Here is a 21,369-nt window from a genome sequence, read left to right as displayed (position 1 = left end):
ATTCAGTAGAGTTAAAATTGCAAATGTGTTTAAGGTGCATCCAAAACCTAAGTCGTATAAAAGAGCACACACAGGGCTCCATGTAAATCCTGATTTGTCCACACATCCTTGCTGTTATAGAAGGGATGCTGGGCAAGAAATAGACTCCTGGAAATTATAGGTGCAACCTACTTATATCCACCATGTATTTTGTGAAATACCAATTCACAGAACCTAAGGGAAACCCTGATCTTAGCATAAGACTCCAGAATATTAATGGCCATTAAAATTTCTGTATTAGCGCTGCATTCAACAATCTGTCATCTAGCAGACACTTATGATGGTCTTTTTTCTTGTACTGCTTTAAAAGTGTTGTAATTATATCTGGTGATGTCAACTAGCAGAAGAAGCAAAGCTTAATTTTAGCCAGCATAATTTTTTACTGCCTATGCCGAAATGAAGCAGGAGAACTTGTAAGAACCTGGATGCCCTTTGGGTGGCGCCCACTGCAAAGAATTGCGTTTCTTTTTTTGCAAAATAAAGCTGAGGAAGGTCCCAGCCTGGTGTTGGCTGGGTGGGCTATAAGTCCCTGGCTCTTTTGGGTACAGCTGGGAGAGGGTGAAACCACAGAGCACCAGGGCTATCTGATATGCAAAGAGGGAACAGAGAACAGAAAGTGAATAGCGTATATTTATAAATGCAGAGTGCATTTGGTAAGTGTGAGTCACTTGTCTTTCTGGTTTCTGTTTTTATAGGGCTACTGGAAAAAAAACAGCTGTAAGCATATTTAATTAGTTATGAAATTTATTTTTTTTAATATGTTGATATGTACACCCATGAACAAAACAAGTTCTTGCCTACTCTCACAGTTAAAAGAACAGAGAAAGCATCAGTTTTCTTTCTTTTTCATAGTATAGTAGCATGTTTACATTACCTTAACAGACAGTAGTAGGCTACGTGGGAAGAACAGGTTTTAAGAAAGGCTTTGAAAGCATATTTACAGTCAGAGATCAAGAGCTGGCACACCAGCTGTGGACTGTTAGATCTTGGGTCAGATCAGACTTTCACCAGTAATTTTGACACATAATGGGATGGGTGGGGAACATGAGGCATGAGCATAGCCAGGCTTGCCTCCCACCCGACCTGCTGGGCTAGCAGTGCCAGGAAAGGATATTGTAATGTGCTGCTGGATGTGCTAACACCACACTGCCAACACCTCCAGCTCAAGGGATTTGAAAACAGGTCTACCTCTGAGCTTGGCTTCCTGGGTTTGTTTTAGAATTGCTTCAGTTTAGACATGCTGGTGCTCACCTTGTCTTCTCCTTTTTGTAATCCAGAGCATAAATGTTGCATGTCACTGGTATTTATAATGTATCATGCAGCAACATAAATGGTGATATGCACTTCTAAGAAGCTGCAATGTGCCAGAGTACAATGACTTAACAAGGTTTGCCGTAGGCTCATTTATTCATCAATTTATAAAATCAGTTTTTAGAAGAAGAAACATACTCCAAAAAGCCAAGGAAGCAGACACAAGGACTTCATTATTCAACACAGAAGGCTTTATTTACAATTAGACACAGGTATATCAGAAAAAAGGTTTTGAGCTTTATTGTATTTGTATTTTCATTAACATTTCCATGAAATTTTTATCCTGCGTTGTTTGAACAAATGTAAATACTTAACATTAGCCTCATTATCATGAACTAACAATAACTGTAACTGATGCTTTGGATAAAATACCTACAAATAATTCAAGTGCAGTCTAGGTGCTGAACATAGTTTGAAAGTCCAAACCTGCTTTGAGATCAATGAGATTATACATATGGACAAACATATTTCTGTGCATGTAAAATTTGGCCCTGAGACATTTAAAATCATGGCCTGACTTGCTGGATCACTGATGCTGGAGCACCACATAGCACTTAACAACACTAGCAATGCAAACACTAACTTACTGACAATGTACTTGAACTCAAATAAAATGAAGCTGAAATGTTAGTACATCAAAAATGACAAGAGCATTGCTCTTGTTTCTTTCATGTTAGGTTCTGGCACAAAAGACATTTTATTATAAAAACTTGGTGTCAGGTCTTGAAACACAGCAGAGCTGCGTTTGACTCAGAGGAGATAGTGACCATAACTTCAGCTGTCATCATACTTTTTTGACCATAGGACTTCAGGGATGCCTTTAGTCGTGTCAGATTTTCCCCAGACTAGTATGGCAACAGAGTATCATATAAGACATCTGCAGTAATGTAGATATGAGAGAAAGGTCTTGTTTTTCACTGACTAGCAAGCACCATAAGTAATCAACTGCATGGGCTGAGAGCAGCATGTCTCTTGAGTGTCATGCCCCCTTCACATCTCCTGCCCTGTTACCTTACATTTCCAGCTTACTGCTGGAAAGAGTGTAGCCATGTACCACACAGACCTCACCTTCAAGAATAATCCCTTGGGATTTCTGTGACTCAGCAGCTCTATTGATAGCTACACAATTTTGTCCACAAGAAATATGGGAATAAAACACCAACACTTTAGTCTGTTAAGTTTCCCTTTTATTTCCAAAGGGTAAGAACACCTTACTAAAGATACCCAACCAAAGATATCATCCTTTACTAGCAAGACAAACATTTATGGTTAAAGTCCATTGTAGCATTGCTTCCAAACACCTGGCTCTGAGAGTCTGGTCATGTCTGATTTTCCTTTTTTTTTTGCAGCTCTTAAATAAGGAGACAAAAGATCCAAGAAGAAATCTTAGAAAGTGCTGGCTTTAGGCTCTTGTTCTGAATTCAATGAGTCCATGGGAAAAGAGACCCTACAACGCTCAATATCTGCCCCATTGACTGTCAGAATAAGACATGGCATCCAGATCACTTGAAAAAGTGAACCATTTATGCAGATGGCAGTGTTTGCTACCTGTCTACAGGTTGATTCACCTCATTAACCAAATGACTGCACAAATTTCCTTGTGGCAGGTGGTTTACCAGTAAAGAATTGGGGCTACCTGCTTTCATTTATGTGCTTCTGTGGCAAGGAAGTGGACCCCTCTGATGTTTGATCAAAATCATTATCCAGTCTTTCCTGTGTCTGGAGCATTCTGGAGTATTTTCTCTTGGCCTGTCAGGTGAGATAATTTTCTAAGGGAGGCCTTGGGCAGAGCACAGGCTGGTGTTCAAGCAAGAGCCAAAAAGAAAAGCACACAAGAGGCAACAGGAAGGGCAGTGTAGGAGGCTGGGAGTTAGGGAGTGGTTCAGAGTAATAAACAGCTGTGGAGCCAAATGTTGATGAGCTCCATCAACATACGAATGACTGTGGTGTATCTCTGAGCCATCTCCATATAAAATGTATACACCACATATTTTAGTAAGTCTTTTATAAAATTTCTGTATTACAGTTAGTAACTTTACATAATAAACTTCACATTCAATGCAATTCACATCCCTGAATAAAGGACAGAGAGCAGTGCTATTGCAGCAGCTTCCATTCCTTGAAGGAACAGAGAGAAGTATTGCAATAAGAGCATCTAGAGCACAGCATGAGCTCAAAAGTCTTGTCATTCCCAGCCTGTGCTCAGAGACAGAACATCAGCAAACAGCTTTCATTTGTCTTGCAAATCCCAGAAGAAAATAAGTAGCAAGTTGCATAAATGGCAGAAGGTGGACTAAAATCCACTGCACCTCAACTTCAGTCTGCTTGAATGTAATTTAAAATTTGTAACAAGTTTCAAATAAAGTTCTTTGAAAGTGTAGTTTCCGTGGTGGCCTCTTTAGTGATGTCAGAAGTGTGGGCCTTTGGAAATATCAGTTTATTTGGGTTAGTGAGTTGGTCTTCTCAAAATGGAAAACATATTGAATTCCACAGCATGTGGACTGACTGTGCCTTGAATCATACCTTTTGTCTCTGAATTTTAACATGCTGCTTGGCTGAAATTTCAATTAAACATTGACTACCCTCTGAAGTCTTCTGTTACCTGTAGTGAAATAAAATCAGAATTCAGCATACGATGAGGTAAGTCTTCATCTCAAAAATATCTCTTTAATATAGCATACTTGTCACCATCATGCCTCTGCACTTTTTTTAAATAATTCCAAAAAATGTGTTTGCTTCCCTAGATGTCAGTCTACCTCTGATGTGACTATAATTTGTCTTTGTGGGCTACGTATGTTCAGGAGATGTTTAGACTAACTTGACAGTGATGCACAATTGGGAGAAAAAAGTGAGCAACCCCATCCAGTACTCAATAGACAGTATCATTCACAGTGGGTTCTCTGAACCTTAGGTAGGTGTATGTCCTGGAAGACCACAGTAATCTGCAGCTGTGAGGCCTCTCTCTCAGAGACGTACTAGAGAACACTTCTGAGAATTTTAGCACTCTTGACAAAAATATCAATTTAAAAAAAAAATCCCAACAATCATATTGTCTTTCCTGAAATTAAAATAAATGTTGTTCTTCTCATGTAGTTCCCAATGCCCTCTCCCAAGTTAAGAGCATCCTGAAAGATTAAGGCCCAGAAGAGAATTTGAAAACATTGGGGAAATTACCTGGATGATTTCCCACAGAACAATTACTGAATTTTCTAGTATATAAAAAATGAGAACAGCTAAATAGGTAATTATTCTGAACTCTTGAAATCTTGAGGAAAAATTACTACTGAGGACTGAGCTGTTAGTGATTACTTACTTATTTTAATTTCTTCGATCTGCATATGAAATAGGAGCCCATGAACGCCACGAACAGCACAGAACCTCCGATCAGTAGTGCCAGCTGCAGTATGTTCAGCAGCTGGACTCGATTGGTGACTTTGTTTCTGAACATTTCTGCTTTCTCATCCCCAATAACAGCAGACTGAAACAGTACGAGAAAAATGTCAGTGAAAGGTGTATATGTGCAAGCCCTCACTTGCTGAATATATTCTTGGTGTGCGCAAATCACAGCATGAGTTTGATTACCAAATTTCAGGGCACAAAGACTGAAAACGCTAGGTAGTTTTTTGTTTTTTGTTTCTAAACAGTGAAGAGTAATAAAGATAAAATATACTAACCTCATTTAGCCAAAGAACAGGAAAGATATAAGGGCTTTTAACTTTCGATAAAGCGCTGAAATGAGAAAATAAGTACAGCGTGTTACTTTTGGTTTGCTACGTAAGTTTCTACTTAATTTTTTTCTTCTCCTCTAACTGTATTTCTGACTTCCACATGTACCTTTTTAAGATAGTTATGGAGTGAAAAAAAGTAATTCTACAATTAATAACAGCCATTTTTCATATTGGACAACCATCACTTTCTATCTAATCTTCCATATGTGAGCAGTCAGACAGAAGAAAGGCTGGACACAGCGAGGTGTGGTGGGAGGGTCTGGTGTTCACCCGCCAGATGTACAAGATCCCAAGGGCATGTCTATCCATGTGCATTTGGGCCAACAAAGAGAAGAGAAACAGCTGGACACCCACTGATCCTTGTGATAAAATCCATCTAGTGACAGGGAATACATAAACTCTCTCTCTCATTGGATTTCTTACAGAAAATACATTTTGTTTACTACTTCATCCTCATGGCCCCCATTTGGGTTCTGTAAGAATGTTATTTTTAAGAACATGTTGCCTTCTAAGCTTCTGTAGGAAAACCAAACGTGTGTTAAAATACTTGGGCAGTGCCTTTCTCAGGAAGGTTTGCTCTTTTGCTGAAGTTCATGTTCTCTGAAAAGTCATGACTGAAACTTTTGGAAGAAAGATGAACAGGCTTATTTTTATTCCTTCTTCTCCCAGACATTTCTACTGACACTCTCATAATCAGTCATCTCTCTTGAAAAAAGATCTTTAAATATAAAATAATGAAGTAGCACTTACGCAATTTTTGGTGCAGGCTTTACAAGAAGGTTTACTTGCAGCCTTTTTGCAAATCGTAGTGTAAAACCAGTGATCTAAAACCAGAAAAAAAAAAACCAACCAAACCCATTAAATTAAATTTTTTAGTTTGATGCCAAAGCCTAGCATATGGACTGTGTCAATAAGCACTTTGGGATTATTTTATTCTTATGTTTTGAAGGATTTTTTTTTAATGAAATTTTTATGTTTCTAAGGGTCTCTCATTTAAGTTCTAATTTTGCAGCTTTACCATAGTTACTTTTGTAATTTACATTTCAAACTGAAGGCAAATTAAAAAAAAAAGTTAAAAATACTAAATAAGTAATGAAATGTTTCATATAAAATTTGCTTTAGGGTTTTTTCCACCAGAAATCAGCTGAATTTTCTTTTTTAAAATGAAGGATGTTTAACTTACATAGGGCAGAACCCAAACTTTTCATATCTCTCTCTTCTCTCCATAAAAATATCTGATTTAGGAAAATCTGATTGATGTCTCTATTCCAAATAAGGTAAAACAAAGATTTAACTTCATATCTCCTCATTGAAGTTACATAGCTTAACTGTCAAATTATATGACTAGAAATATTTTAGTGAAAAATTCCAAATTTTTCATTCAAATTGAGAGCAAAGTAAAATTTTGGAACCTTAGAATTCATCATACAATTCAGAAAACTTTGGTAAATACACTTAAAGGATCTGAATCACTGGAACAGAAATACAGGTAAATCTGAAAGCAATCAAAATCAGAGCTGCCATAAATTCATTTTGTTTGGGAGCTCTGTTGGACAATCCAAGTCACAAAGACTTTTCTAGATCAGTGTGTTCAGAATTCTAGCAATTGGAAATAAATCGATCTATGTTTATTTAGCTTCAATTGAGATAGTAATTATCCAAAAATGGCTAGTTATAAAAAATTAAAAAAAAACAAACAACAACAACAAACCACAAGTGTAGGGGAAGCAGAACTTTCACAGAATATAATTTTCTCAAAGTACTTGAAGGTCATAGATATCTACAGCATACTTCACAGTCCGCAGTATCTATTTAATACCACATTCCCAATAAGTAAACTGACTTTCCAAATTTTGAAGGTCAGAATGAGATACACTTCTGCTCTAAATTTTCCCCGTTAAAACCATACCTCTTTGTGAGCAGATCTTACAAAGGCAAGCATGAAAATATTGCATCTTCTGTTCATCCCTCTGGTAAAAGGTCAACTCTACTACTATTCAATTTAAACATTGCAAGTTTACAAAGGTACAACTTACAGGCTCTATGTCTAGAAATGTCTCATGCTCCTTTTCATTTGGACTCAGGCCTTCCACGTCATGCAATATAGAATCACTTGCATGGAGAAAATGAGGAAGAGAGATATATACCGGTCTTTCTATTTGAAAAAAAAAACAAAACAAACTCTCTTGAATCATTAAGCCTTGTTACGGTGCTCATCTTCTGTGGTAATTTTTCAAATATAGTACAAATATGTACAATCCTGATAAAAATGTTAAGTCTAATCCCCTCCCCCCCCCAAAAAAAAATAAAAATAGAGCATTTCTGTGATTCTTTTGTCATGAGGAGAATTTGCATGGTGAAATAAACTGTAGTCACAAATCCTGCCTGTCTGTGTCTACACTGTGGAGCTGGCAGTGCTACCAGTTTCATGCTGAAGTGAGGACATGACTGTCTCTGTTTCCCCCACCTTCATGATCTTGTTTTAGCTTGAAGGGACCCCATGCCATCCACTCTGCACTGAACACAGACTCTGTATATATTTATTTTATTATGCCAACAGTAAACTAAGCCAGTAGTGTCTCTCAGTCTCTGAATGTGTATGTAATTGTGCACATACCCACCCCCTGCTGTGTGTGAATTGCCACAAATGCAGGGACTGTGACTATGTCTGTCTTTTATACAGCGCCCCTTCTTTCTTTTCGCTACACAGATTCCTGCAGTTTCAATGTACAGTCTGTAGTATCACAATTTTACATTGCACTATGCAAAATACGGAAATATTATAGTCCTCATTTTGGGAAATGAGGCTGCAGAAATGTGAAGAGTCTCACAGGCAGTCTGTGCAAGAATTCACAGACTAACACAAACATCCTGGATCTTAGAGCAACACCTCAGTTACAGGACACACTCTTTCTCCCCCGTTAAATGGAGTGTTTGGTAGTACGGTGTCATACTTGCTTTGCAGGCACTGATGTCTAGGACTCCACCTAACGTGCAGTTCCGTGATATGACTTGATCTGTACAGAAGCAATAATTATCTCCCACTTCGGTTGGTGATGCAAATGCTTCACGAGGAACTGCGAAACGATAGAGGGTGATTCCCTTCACGTCGTGTTTGCTCTGGAAAACTCCGTAGATTGATCTGAATACAAAAGAAGAGAAGCACGTTTCGGTCATTTTGGATTAAAAATCTGAATTCGTGGCAATATTCTGGAAGGATCCCCCAACTGTCTCCCTCTTAAACAACTAGCCAATGTCCAGGCTCCCACCACTGTGTTCAGCAGTTTGGAGGGGTGCTCCTCTGTAGTGGAGAATATTCCCCACCTTCACAAAAGGTTGCGGAAGCTTGGAGATGAGCATGGCAATACACAAAAGACAGACAAAACTTCTAATACTAATAATAAACAATATAGACAAAACTAACAAATTAATTAAGATCTCTTTTCCCTAAATACTTCCATACCCTCTGTCATTATGAGGTTTTTGAAAGTTTTTGGACTACAGTAGAGAAGTAAATCAGCTCTGCTATAGTTTTTTGCAGATCTAATGATAATCTAAGCTTTATAAAGCAGGCAACATCCTGCATATAACTTTATTCCATTGCATATGAATCAGAATATCACTTAAGCTTCTTTTTGCTAATTCATTATCAGCTGATATAGAGATATGGCTGTTACACAATAAGGTAACCAGGACAGCAGCACTTCGTATTGCAGCCAAACAAAAGAAGGGTTCCGGGTTTTGCAACATGGACAGAACCATTTTCCCCGACCCTGTTTCAGTAAGACCTTAGGGTGATTGTTACCATCCTTAATTGTTCATAAATTGTGAGAATTAAATGGCCAGAGGGATCGCTTAAACTTTGTGCAATTGATCCAAAGAATTTTATCATTTCTCCTCTACATAGAATTGCCTTTTCCACAACTTGTGCAATGTTTTCCAGTTTGGGAATACAATTGCTACACAAGAAAAAGAACTTTAACTTCATGTAAAAACACTGATCTTGAAAATAAACACTCTGCAAAGCAAATGGTCTACTTCAAATGTAGAAAAAAGGATGTAGTTGTTTCCAGGCAGCAAAATAAATAAAGACATTGAACCTCCCAAAGTAAATACACTGTGATGCACTTTAAGTCTTTTAACATTGCTTTCAGTGATCCCACTGGAGAACTCAGGGACATTGGATAGCCACAGCAGAAGCAGCAGGCTTAAAAGTCATCAGTATGGGATGTATTAAGCAGGCTTGTTTGTTTGTAAATACATAAAAATAAAATATGTAAAAATATCCTGTGAGAAAACAATTTTAAGTATCTAATGAATGACAGTAAATACTGTCCTGCATAGATAATTTTCTCCAGAAATGTCAAAGACAGACCTAACTGGACCCTGCTGTACCTGTTGCCTTCTCAGACCGAACAAGGCAGGTTATGATCAAGGCAGTTACAGATTCCTAACAGCCCACAACAATGTCAGATTTTCCTGAATTATGCATGTGTAACTGTCTGAAATAAAATACATCATAAATATCTTGCTGCTTGACCTTATTAAAAAATAGTGGAATCAAGCTCTGAATCAGGAGCCCAGCTCATGACTTTACTTATGTTTAGATGAAATGTTTATGTGGCACTGCCTCAGTGACCTGAGCCCAAGGACAGCCACTGTAGCCACTCTCTGAAAGGAAAGAGCACTCAATGGCACACGCACTATGTGTACACACTCCAGGAAGGGACCAGCCTACCTGCAAATATCAGAGGAGAAGAAGCGTAGTACCTGATTCTTCTTAATAAATGGTGGGAATGATGCTCCATCTGTAAACAAAAAAATGAAAAAAAAAAAAAAGGCTTGAAAGCAATTCCACTTAGAAGACATGATTTAATTTCTAGCTCAATACTCAGTGGTTGGTTTCCTATAAACCTGTGAAAAAGGTAAACAAATGAGTCATTTATGGGGAAAATGTTTATGTAAGTTATTGCACAGTGACAGGCACTCCACAGATAAGATTTAATTGTTTTTGAAAGTGAGCCAAGTTATGGCAGCTTTTTTTATTCCCCCAGATGTGAAGCTCTATGATCAAGCCCATTAAAAACAGAGGATACTAAAAAAAAATAAATCTTGCTTAATAAGAAGCCTGTTGCCATTGCTTCAAGGTTTATACAGCCTATAGACCTAAACCTTCCTGGAGATTTTTGGTTCACCTGCAGTTATGACACAACACTTACAAGAAACACAGCTTTAGACTTCAACACTCTCTGTTTAATAATCAAACCTTGTTTCACCAAAGATTGCTCAAATTGACCTGTTCTTTGTAAGCTGAGGTCCCCTCGAGAGCTAATGGAGAGAAGGAAGCACTTCTAGAGCACAATCCAATCTGTGTCACACCATAGTAGATATGCAAAACAGGTCAGAGGAGTAGCACGTTGGTGTTGTGTTTCTCTCCACTCACTATAAAGAGTTCAGACAGTTCAGATGTGTATTTCTGCATTGCAAGCACCAGAGTTAAGTAAGAGGACCCTCTGTCATTTTCCCTATCAAGGTGTTGTAACAAACCAGTACATTGGTTAATTCTTGCTACAATCTCTGTTTAGTTTCTCAGGCAGCAGCCATAACAATGGAGTTGAAAACATCTGTTATGTCTCTGAATCTAGTTGGCAAGAGAAGAAAGCTAAATTGCATACTGCCACTTGCCCACTGCTGACAGAAGCACTTTTTCTTCAAGAAAATTCAAGATCATCCTAAACACAGTATTTCTAAGTCTTGGCATTCTTGTAAGGTTGGCAAACATGGAGTCATTCCAAGCCCATACAAGTATATTGTTCAATGTTTTTGTCTATGTATTTTCTTATACTGTACATGCTGAGCTTTTGTGTGAAAGCTCACAAGATAGGCTGACATTCTCACACTTGGAAGACTATTTAAACCTGCTGCCTCTGTAAACACATGGTCTCTCCTAAGCAGTCATACTGAATGCTTTTGTAAACTGTGCAATAATCTTTGCTAACAAGGAAAAGCTCCATATTTTCACTGTACTGGAGCACTTAATCTGGTTAGCTGAGTATGTTTATTTTTAGCTGTGGAAGAAGAAAAACAAAAAGCTGGTAGGTAAAAAAAAGACTTCAGGCCCTGTAAGAGTCATAGAACCTAAGAAAATATCGTTTCTTATAAAATTAATTGCATGGTTTAAAAAGGAACTAATCCTTTGTGACTTACAGACTTTTGGAAAATCAGATTCTTGTGATGTATTTTAAATACTTCAAAATAACTGACTGTATGCTCTGGGTTATAAGGAAAGTTATCTATGCCAGGTAAAGCAGAATGGAAAACAGAAAAAAAAAACCCAACAGCCCAACACAAAGCCTGCTTGTTCGGATATTTGCTTACTGAAGGCCTAGAGCTCTCTGCAAAAGCCTCCACTGAGACATCTGTCAGCCTCAGCTCCACAGATTGTGTCCTCACAATGATTCTTCCGCTTACCAAAAAGAAAAATATCACCTTGAACAAATGTATCTTAAACAACTCACCTGTTTTCATATGCATACCAAAAGCAAATTTAAAAATATTCCTCTGTGGTAAAATTTTCCCAATCTAAACTACTTCTTCATCCCTTTTCACTTTTTAGTGACCTACAAACCATCCATCTGACAGCCTTCTCCCTTGTCCCTCAATTTCTTTACATAACTCAGGACACCCACTACGGCACATTTAATTAAATTTTCAACAGTGTAAATGAATGTGCATTATTAAAATCCAAAGATAATTTTCAACTGCTATAGCAAAGAAAAAGATTCCTAGTTATATTGTACTATGAAGATAATTAGTAGCAACAAGAGAACCAGATTATTTTCTTGTGACTCTTCCACATCTACTGTAGATGTAAAGACTGTGTGCACGAGTACATGTAAAATAACGTACAGCAACATATAATATGTATTTTTATAGATACACACATATGCATACATCATTATAGTAGTATATATACATGTATAAAATATTTAATAGACAGAATATAGAACTGCTGAAGCCCAGGGGAATTAATTTAAATATTGTATCTCATTACTCCCTACCAATATTAAGAAAAGTGTTGAAGTTTTAAAAAGATTTAATAGCTTACCTGTGCCATTAACCATATCACAGTGACCTTCCCAGTATGAAAGATTCCTTTAAGATAGAAAAAAAAAGTCATGCTGCATGTAGTATATTATATCATGTAAGCAATTTAATTACCTCTATTGCTAAATATAACTTTCCAGTATAAGCCTTACCCATTAGCAAAGGCAAAGGCTAGAGATGTTCATTTATTCAGATAAATTGTAAGATGCACTAGAATAGGATAAAAGGAATCTAGCTACTTAAGCATGCAAAATAGAAAAAGCTAGTTATATCAAAGAACCAATAACTGTCTTAAATCCAGCTCCTAACAGAACTGTTAATAGCTGAAAGAAAGAGATGGTTTTGCTAAGCCCAGGGCTTGATCTTGTTTCCTTTGAATTGTTGAAGATTTTCCATTTATCTATAGCTCTTAGTGAATCAAGGCTTAAAAGCCATACCTTGAAAATATATATGTTTTTTTGATCTACATTGCTATGATACCTTTTGTTTTTATAGCTTTCAATTATTGCTGTTTTTGTAATATCTTCTGTCCCCGTATAGACTTTGTAAGGTCCGTCAGTTGTCCCATTATACTGTAACAGACACAGGAAGGAATATAAGTTAGAAATATTGAAAAAAAATGGTACCATTGTCAGATTTTATTTCGTCAAAGCAGCTGCCTTAAGTTTTATTCACAGAATGATAACTGAAGGCATTGCCTCCTCATTGGTTTCACTTACCGGGTAGAACACTCCAAGAACTGGGTTTACGGAGATGGGGATACTGTCTAAGAAGGGATCTTTGTATCCCCACAGTATTTCTTTTACCGTTCTGTTCTGCAGCATGGTTGACTTAGAAGATTTAATCCAAGTGTTTAACAATATTTGCATAAAAGTGCCAGGGTACAAGGCAGGTGCAGCCTACAATAGCAACACAATTAATGTTTAGCATCAAATTCTGCATGTGCTTTGCATCAAAAAACACAGAGACTGACTTCAAGAAATCTCTGGCAAAGCCAGTTTCCAGCTCACTTGAAGTTAAGTTGCTGCATAATACTGATACTCCTTAACAAAAAACTACTTGGCATAAGTTACATAAGCAGAAAATTTTTCTTGACTGATTACATGAGTTCACTAGATCATCCCTCGTCATAGAATCACAAAACAGTTGAGGTTGGCAGGAACCTCTGGAGATCATCTACTTCAACCCCCTGCTCAGGCAGGGCCACCGAGAGCTAGTTGCCCAGCACCATGGCCAGATGGATTCTGAACATATCCAAGTAAGAATTGCAGAAAAGGTTGGATCAGATGATCTTTGGAGGTCCCTACCAACAAGGGCTCTTCTATGATTCTGTGATTGCTGCTATGGTTCTATTTTGTATTTACACCATGTGTCTCTATACTCCGCCCCTCACAGCAATCCTGAGTGCTCACATGCAGACACCACAGTTAGTGCAAGACAGTCAGGCAATACAACCTTAAGATTTTATATTTATTTGTTAATACAGTAATACAGCTCTCCTCAGTGTATCTGACACTCATGTCATCTGTGTTTATGGAGAGGGAATTTATCCTGTGACAGTTTCATTATTACTAATGCTAATCCCATTCCTGGAAGCATTCAAGGCCAGGGTGGATGGAGCTCTGAACACCCTGGTCCAGTGAAAGGTGTCCATGCTCATCCCAGTGTTTTGGAACTGGATGGTCTTTAAGGATCCTTCCAATCCAAACCATTCTATGATTTTATGAACTTCTCCACTATTTCCTTCAGTACCTCAGCATTTGAATCTGGACATTATGTTTTTTTTAATTTACTTACAACAACAGCAAGGTTGAGGCAGGTGATGTTATCATCTTCTGTCCCAACAGACATATTAGGTTCAAAACGAGCAACATTAGGCAACATGTAGGATATTGTGCCATTTTCATCTTCCGTGATATTTTCTTTGGGTAAATATCGCACCCTTAAAATACAAAACACAAACGCAGAATATTTTTAAACTTTGACTTTTGAGAAAACACATAACCATGCTTGACTAAAGGTTTTGAAAAGTTGGTGAAAATTTTTGTAAGATGAACATTGAATATTTTATAACCAGTGAAAAGATTCTAAACTTTTCACGTAAAAGTTTCATTTTCTGCAAAATATTTTTCTTTTGAAAATATTTCTTTAGTGTCAAATGCAATATTTTTGTTGATAGCAAAATGAAAACAAATATTTATTTTTTATTTTTATATCATTAATGTACCTTGTATATTTTTATATTTTGTTTTAAATTAATTATGTTTTGTCACATTTTTTCATAAGCTAATTCATGGTTGCATGTAATTAGAAGGGATGACACAGGCTGGTTGATAAATACTCTTAAGTTTTGATCTGATAGGCATGTGTTGCAACAAAACAGATTATAAGTTACACCTATAATACCATTTTGATAACATTTCATATGCACGTAGAGATTTATAAGCACTCTTTCAGCCCCACTGAGATTGTCTCAGACCTGCCCTGTCAGCAGATCTCTAAGGTACAAATCTCTGATGCAGGTCCAGCTTTAGCTCAACTCTTCCAGTTCCTATCCTCTCTGTAGGCATTGCAGCCAGCAGGGATCAAATCACCTGCCCTATGCTGTGGCTCAAGAAAGCTTATTCCAGCTGAGTCCCAGAAGGGATCTTCAGGACACTCCATCAGATCTTCCAGGCTGAGTGTGGGGGATACAAAAAATACAGCGAACATTTTCCCATGGTACAGATGTAGCCAGTTCAGGTGGGTCTTCTCTGAAGAGCAGCTGGATTTGGCTTCTCAGAATTGGTTTGTGTGTGTGTCATTTTAATTAATGGCCTAATGTGTAGAGCACCTACCTGAAAGTTGAGAGATTTTTCTTTCTAATTAATGTTACTTCTAACTGGAAACAGAAGATCTAGAACAAGATTTCCCAACAGAATCAGGGGGACAGTTGTGTTTTCAAGTTTTTCTACACTATAATAAATTATTAAGTATTTAAATGAAGATTGAGAGAGAGAGAGAGAGACCCTGTGTCACAGTTATTCAGGTAGATCAAATATCCCAGGTGACATGACTGCAGCTGTGAGAAGAGCCATAGTCATAATTTTTTACTTAGTCTTATCTACACTTCTGGCTGAGATTTGTCCCTGAGAAAACAGGGACCATGGTCAGCACCAGAGTAAAACATTTCTGTTTGGTGGGAATTCACCGTCTGCAGTAGTTCTTAACTGGTTGTTTTCCTAATTCCTGTGTAACAATTTCCTCTGTCTCCCTAGGTATTCTATGAACCAAGAGTTCTCTATTTCCAATGAGAAATAAATAGGCTTTTAGACGTCAAAGCACCTAGGCTGTATATGCTGCAATGGATAACTATCTTGCAAATATAATATACATCCTCAAAGATATCAAGAAAGGAATATCCTATCATCATAGGAAAGCAATTTCCTACCAAGAGTGCCAGTGATAGCTGGATACTGCACTTAATAACTCAGGAAGCATCAACTAGTCCTATGTCAACATCACATTTAAAATGAAACAAATAACTAAAAGCTTCCTTGACTGTGGGAAGACTGCTGCATCTAGGCCCTAGCTAGTACAATCAGAAAGAGGAATGATTTTCTGAGGAAAATTTGAAAAGGAAAAGCTATAGATGAAAAAAGTCATAAAGGAGAAAAAAAACCCAAACCACATTATTAAAATAACTATGAGTTATGTATGGGTGATAAGATAATCTCTTGATTTTAGGGCATCTGGTGTATTTTCTTCTATGTATAAAGCTGGCAAAACTGGAAAAGGAATAAATGCAACTGCCTCTGTCTTATTGTGGCTATGAGCGATAGTTTTTCACAAGAGCAAGCAGCTTCATATCCAATTACATATTTCTATTTGTGTTTTCCTAATGTGAGACTCAATCCAGAAAGTGTCACACTTTCAATCCAGAAAGTGTGTAGCTGCAATTCAGGCATTTTTGTCAAATCTGACTAAAGTGCAATGATGGAATTTAAAAAATAAATTTTAACTCAGCAGACCTTTCTCTGACTTTAACAAAACTTCTGATATGATGTCACATATTCAAGGGTCCTTTCTTACCTGTATGTGTAAGGTCCTCTTTGTTCAAGTTTTGGACGAGCTCCTTCATCTAAAACCTCTGAAGGATTTAGCACATGGAAAATCCAAAATTCTCTGTAAACTGAGCTTCCTGGCACAACCCAATTTTGGTAAGCAGTGGTACCATTTGCAATGACAGCTTCCTGAAAGTACAACAATCAAAGCTAAAATTATCCACAAAAGAGCTCCAAGTGACAAGTTGCATTTACTTTATGGATTTTTGTAGAAGATTCCCAAGGAAACAGAAAAAAAGCACCATTATCATCAATATGAGGCATACAGTGGAGTTGGCCAGCATCTGAAGGCAGCTTGACATTCCTGCTCAGTGAGAGTAAAAGTGAGTCTCCCTAAAACAAATGACCACAAACCTGATATAATTGCTGATGTACCCAGTAGCAGAACTTTCCTATTGCTGTGGTGGAGCACTGCCTTAGTTCTCAAACACTTGCTAAAGCCACTGATTATTTATAAAGAGAAAATCTTTGAGTGACTGAATGACACCCAGCAGATTATAGAATTCATAAACTAATTTTCATACATTTGCAAATAGCCCAAGGGAGGAAAAAAGAGTTATCTCTGAGCATTATTCAGGTACCAGATAATTATGCACCCAGAGAAGTCAAATAGTGCTCTTGAAGGACTGCTTTTTTGTCAGAAAACTTTCATCACCAAAACTGAGACTTTATAAAAAAATCTCTCTAGTTTTGGTAACATTTAGTTAGGAAAGTTTCCTGGGTCTAGGGAATCAGGGTAGAATACAGCTATAAGGACAAGACAGCACATCAGGAACCACACTAGAGGAATCAGTAGCTTTAAGTCTGTGGCATTCAGCCATCTGATAAATGTCAATTTAGTCCTCAGGACTGTACAGTGAGGAGAGTTTAAAAGTATGCTACCTGCATAGTCAGGGGAGTGCCTGCTTTGCCTGGTTTGCATCATGTTCTATAGGATTTTCCCAAAGATTTGGGATAATGTAGTTTTTCCTCTTAATCGTAAAAATTCAGAGAAGTTTTTTCAATAAGAAGAAAAATCTAGGCTGCCTGTTTCCAACATAAAACATTTTTTTTTTTTTTAATTAGAGTGATTCAATACTAATTAATTTGCACAATTTACGGAGTTCCGGGAATAAAAAGGCTCTAATTTCTCTAGATAGCAAGGAAAGACATTTTAAATCAGAATTTGCTAGATTTTCTTTCTAGTTTATTAGATTTTCAAAGTTTGCTTAGCAATCACTAGTGTAAAAGCACTGGGCTTGCTGTCTAAATATCTGCTATAATTTGTGGGCAAAAATGGAAGGAAACTTTGCCACAGCAAGTGTGTTACAATCCTGAGGCCTTGCACTCAGATCTGACAGTTAAAATTCTATTCAGCCTTGTTTTGAAAACCTCAGAAGGTCAAAGACTCTCACAGCTGTGATCCAGTGTGGAACAGACCATGTCCTTGATGAAGAGGGAAAAGCTTGCATGATTAAGAAATCATGCTTGCATGGTTCAGAAATCACCCTTGCAGTTTTCACAGAGAATTGCTCAAAGAATCTAGGAGAAACAGGCTGATATAAAGGCTCAAATCTGTCTGCCTGTGATCTGTACTCAGCAGGATCCTGAGATGGGGACAGAGGTGGGATTTGACCTCACACCTCTGTGTAATTGGGGTAGGGAAATGGTTAAGGATTCCTTGCAGCTATATGGTCAAGAGGACAAACTGATCTCTCTAGAAGACAACATTCAGGAACATAGGTGAATAAATTTTCAACCTTGTGACAACAGATCTATTCAATAGATCTTCAGGTGGTGTTACTTGCTTTTTAAAAGTTTTCTTCTCCATCCATTCCCCTTCCCCTTATAACCCTTTGCCGGGGTTAGAGCAGCTCAGTATGATGTGCTAACTCAGCCACTGCACTCTGTTAGGTCACAATGAGTTACTGTGTGGATTTGCAGCCCACCACTCACTCTGTACTAATGCACTGTGAACACTCTTGGAGGATGCTCCAACCTGAGCTGGAGCTGATCCAACCTGACAGGACTGTAGCCAAAGGGGCAAGTGGCTCCTGCAGTCCCCCGTACCTGATCTATGTGCCTCCCTCTTCCTTTGTGCCAGCTCTCATTCCTCAGAGATTTCTCCCTACTGGACAGGAGGAAGATTATTTCCCTTTTTTTTCTTTGTTCTGTATTACCTTTCTACCAGTTAGCTATTTGGCTCAGGGGTCTGTGTAGGGGGAACCAGGGTTAAAACAAGGGAAGCAGAAAGACAAAAGAGGGAGGGGGAGGAAGGGAGCAAGATCATTATTTTCAGTGGCATTCAGCCATTATTGTTAATAACATTTCTCCCACAAAGGAGGTGGGTTTGAGTCTCTGACACAAACTTTGAGAGTGCCAATGGTGAGCTAAGGTGGAAGACAATCTAGAGCTCTGTCCTTATTCATGTCTTCATTTAATAAAACTAATATCCTCACACCAGCAAGTCCTTGCTTTTCACTGTTTGATCACAGGTGATCCATCCCTAGATATTACCTCTCTGTGGCTGGTCATTTGTATATTTCTCTGTTAATACTGCTATGCTATGTTATGAAACATGGAATAATTTCAGAAAGTACTAAACACTTCTCAACTCCCTATTCAATCTGCATCAGCTCTAATATCTTACACAACAATTAATTACTGTTAGCAAAAGTAGCTATACAATATATAATTTCTACACAGCCAAGTTCATATCGTGACCTAACTGGGCAACACTGAGTGAAAACAGTGGGAATTTTAACACCTTTTTGTTTCTGATATAATTTTCTCCCCACTTGATGTGGGTCACCTAGCAATATATAAATTCAAAGGAATGCTGAGCAGTCAGCAATAGAAGCTTGTTGTACTTTGAATTTACACTAAACTCAGCCATCAGGATTTCTGACAAAGAAATACAAAATTTAAGACAAGGTTTCTGTCTTGATGAAGGATCTGGCCAGATGGACAAAAGATGCCATTTTCTGAAAACTGAGAGATGCCACAAATACTTTTGGCTGTAACAAAATTGTTATTAGTTTATGTGTTGTATATGTCAGTCTACTTATTTAAACTGGAGGAAAAAAAAATACAATTGTGTAAAACCGAACAAATTAAGCTCCAGAAAACCATTTTGCAGCTGGAAGTAGGAATACATTTATTACTTCTTAAGTGATGATTATTAGCTTATTATTAGCCTTTCTATTCAGGTTTTGTTGGATCAAAACTTTTAGCCCTTTTTCAGTCCTTGATAGTAAAAAATTAAGGGAGCCAATCAAGTTTATAATTGATAATGCAGGAATATGTGTGGTTAGATCACTTATGTTCTGCTGAGAGCTAGAACTTGCTTTAGCTTCATTAGTTTGCATAAAGAACTGTCATATGAATATCATGAACACAGTTTTAAATTAGAAGTGTTTCCAATGCCGCTGGTAGCTGATAAGATATAATCTGGCCAATCATAGATAAAAGATATATGTAGACAGACAGGTGACTAAACATAATAATAGCTAAAATGGATAGCCTTATTTCTAAAAATAACTGGAACTAACCCAGGGCAGCACTGAGGCATTGTGGCAAATCATACACCATTCTGTATTATCAATTCACCAGGAATTCAATGTACTAAGTATTATTATGTAACTTCTGTGAAACTCCTGAGCTCATGCACTCAGAAGGCAGAAGATCTTAGAGAAGTGGTGATAGAGATTTTTCTGGTGAATGAATCTGTTACCAGTAGCTTTGAGTGGTTAAACCTAGCTGGAAACAAAAGTTGATAAGCTGAAAAAAAAAATATCATAACTGAAGTGATGGGAACTTTTCCTAAATAGATAATATTGTTTTAAGGAAGGAAAGGCAAAAAGTAGTAACTGAGCCATGTCAAAATATCTTCATTCAACAGTATCAGATAATTTGTTGTTTTGAATTCATTTCTTTTTCTTTGTATATTTTTTTTAATTTTAGACACGATAATATCCAGTAATGATGACAACAGACATGCTAATGTGCAACTGAAATGTGTGGAGTCAGTTAAAAAGGTACATTTTGACAATCTCAAACAAAATATTTCTCATAGAGAACTCTGAAACTTTTCTGCTTCACTGTAACTGTACCAAGGCCAGTTTTCTAAGACCTTCATGAAAAGGTCCCTCCCCTCTGGATAGATTTAGTGTTTGAGGAAACTAGGACTTTTGCCCTTTGGTCCTGAAATCAAAGACACCTTTTAAGGGGGAAGTCTCCTTTCCATGAATAGTATCAGGGCTGAAATAGCTTAGTACTAATCTCCTGCAGTGGATCCCTGCCAAGATGCTGCTGCTGCTGCTGGTGTCATTTTGAGTGTGCTCTTCAAGTAACAGTTTCTTTAAAGAGCCTTCAAAAAGACTCACAAAATACATGTAATGTTGATTTTAAAAAAAAACAAAACAACCTGTCCCCTGCTGGAGTTAGGAGTTGAAACAACTTATCCAAAAAAGGTCTGGAGCTAGAAAACACCACCATGTGTTCTGTGTTGAAGCATGGATGTCCAGTAATAAACTGGAACACAACAAGAGGTGACATTTAGGTTTTCCATGTTACATGGACTTTGCTTGGGTTGTCTGCTCATGGACAACACCTGCCCCTGAGGAGATAAGCACCTATAGCCTCAAAGTCTCTGTACAAATTCTAAGGGCACCTGAGATTACCCGTACACCTCCAGATGCTTTCTCTTTGCTTCAACATCAGTGTGCAGCCTTCCAGCAAAATATATTCTGCAGTGTTTACTCAGGCTAATCTCACAATGACTGCAATAAAGGAGAAATGAGGCCGGTAGGATCTGATGAAGTGTAAAGATGTGTGCTCAAGAGAAGCACGCTTAGGCTTCCACTGCTAGCAGAAAAGAACAGAACTATTGATTGCATTGATTTTTGAAATTAAAGTTCTCCCTGTTTATTGGGAGATGCTAAGAGGTTTAGCTGGACTTGCTTGAGAATAAACTGATGGTCATGTTATTTGACCAAATCTTGATAACAAGCTAATTTATGCCAATTTGACTTGTTATAGTATGAAGTGTCCTAAAACTGTTCAACATTTGTTTTTCTAATCCAGCAATAACATTTGACAGC

General features: G+C 37.6%; 1 protein-coding gene across 9 annotated transcripts in view; it reads right to left on the bottom strand.

Annotated features, from left to right (window-relative positions):
- Positions 1-1,519: 1,519 nt before the first annotated feature.
- Positions 1,520-21,369, bottom strand: part of CD36 (CD36 molecule (CD36 blood group)) — a 35,962-nt gene continuing 16,112 nt past the window's right edge. For 8 of the 9 annotated variants that reach the window (XM_064656423.1, XM_064656421.1, XM_064656425.1 and 5 more), the window contains 12 exons: positions 16,257-16,417; positions 13,983-14,127; positions 12,905-13,084; positions 12,666-12,757; positions 12,187-12,233; positions 9,817-9,886; positions 8,033-8,220; positions 7,115-7,233; positions 5,829-5,902; positions 5,025-5,079; positions 4,664-4,828; positions 1,520-3,952 (listed from right to left, as the gene is read on the bottom strand). In XM_064656423.1, coding sequence (XP_064512493.1) covers positions 4,664-4,828; positions 5,025-5,079; positions 5,829-5,902; positions 7,115-7,233; positions 8,033-8,220; positions 9,817-9,886; positions 12,187-12,233; positions 12,666-12,757; positions 12,905-13,084; positions 13,983-14,127; positions 16,257-16,417 — 1,296 coding nt within the window. In that variant the 3' untranslated portion in view covers positions 1,520-3,952. Of the gene's footprint in view, positions 3,953-4,652; positions 4,829-5,024; positions 5,080-5,828; positions 5,903-7,114; positions 7,234-8,032; positions 8,221-9,816; positions 9,887-12,186; positions 12,234-12,665; positions 12,758-12,904; positions 13,085-13,982; positions 14,128-16,256; positions 16,418-21,369 lie in introns of all 9 variants that reach the window. The other variant, XM_064656426.1, reaches the window with a different exon arrangement.

This window comes from Pseudopipra pipra, chromosome 5, assembly GCF_036250125.1.
Source record: "Pseudopipra pipra isolate bDixPip1 chromosome 5, bDixPip1.hap1, whole genome shotgun sequence".
Lineage (NCBI taxonomy): Eukaryota > Metazoa > Chordata > Aves > Passeriformes > Pipridae > Pseudopipra > Pseudopipra pipra.
This window is presented reverse-complemented; position numbering and strand designations above follow the sequence as displayed.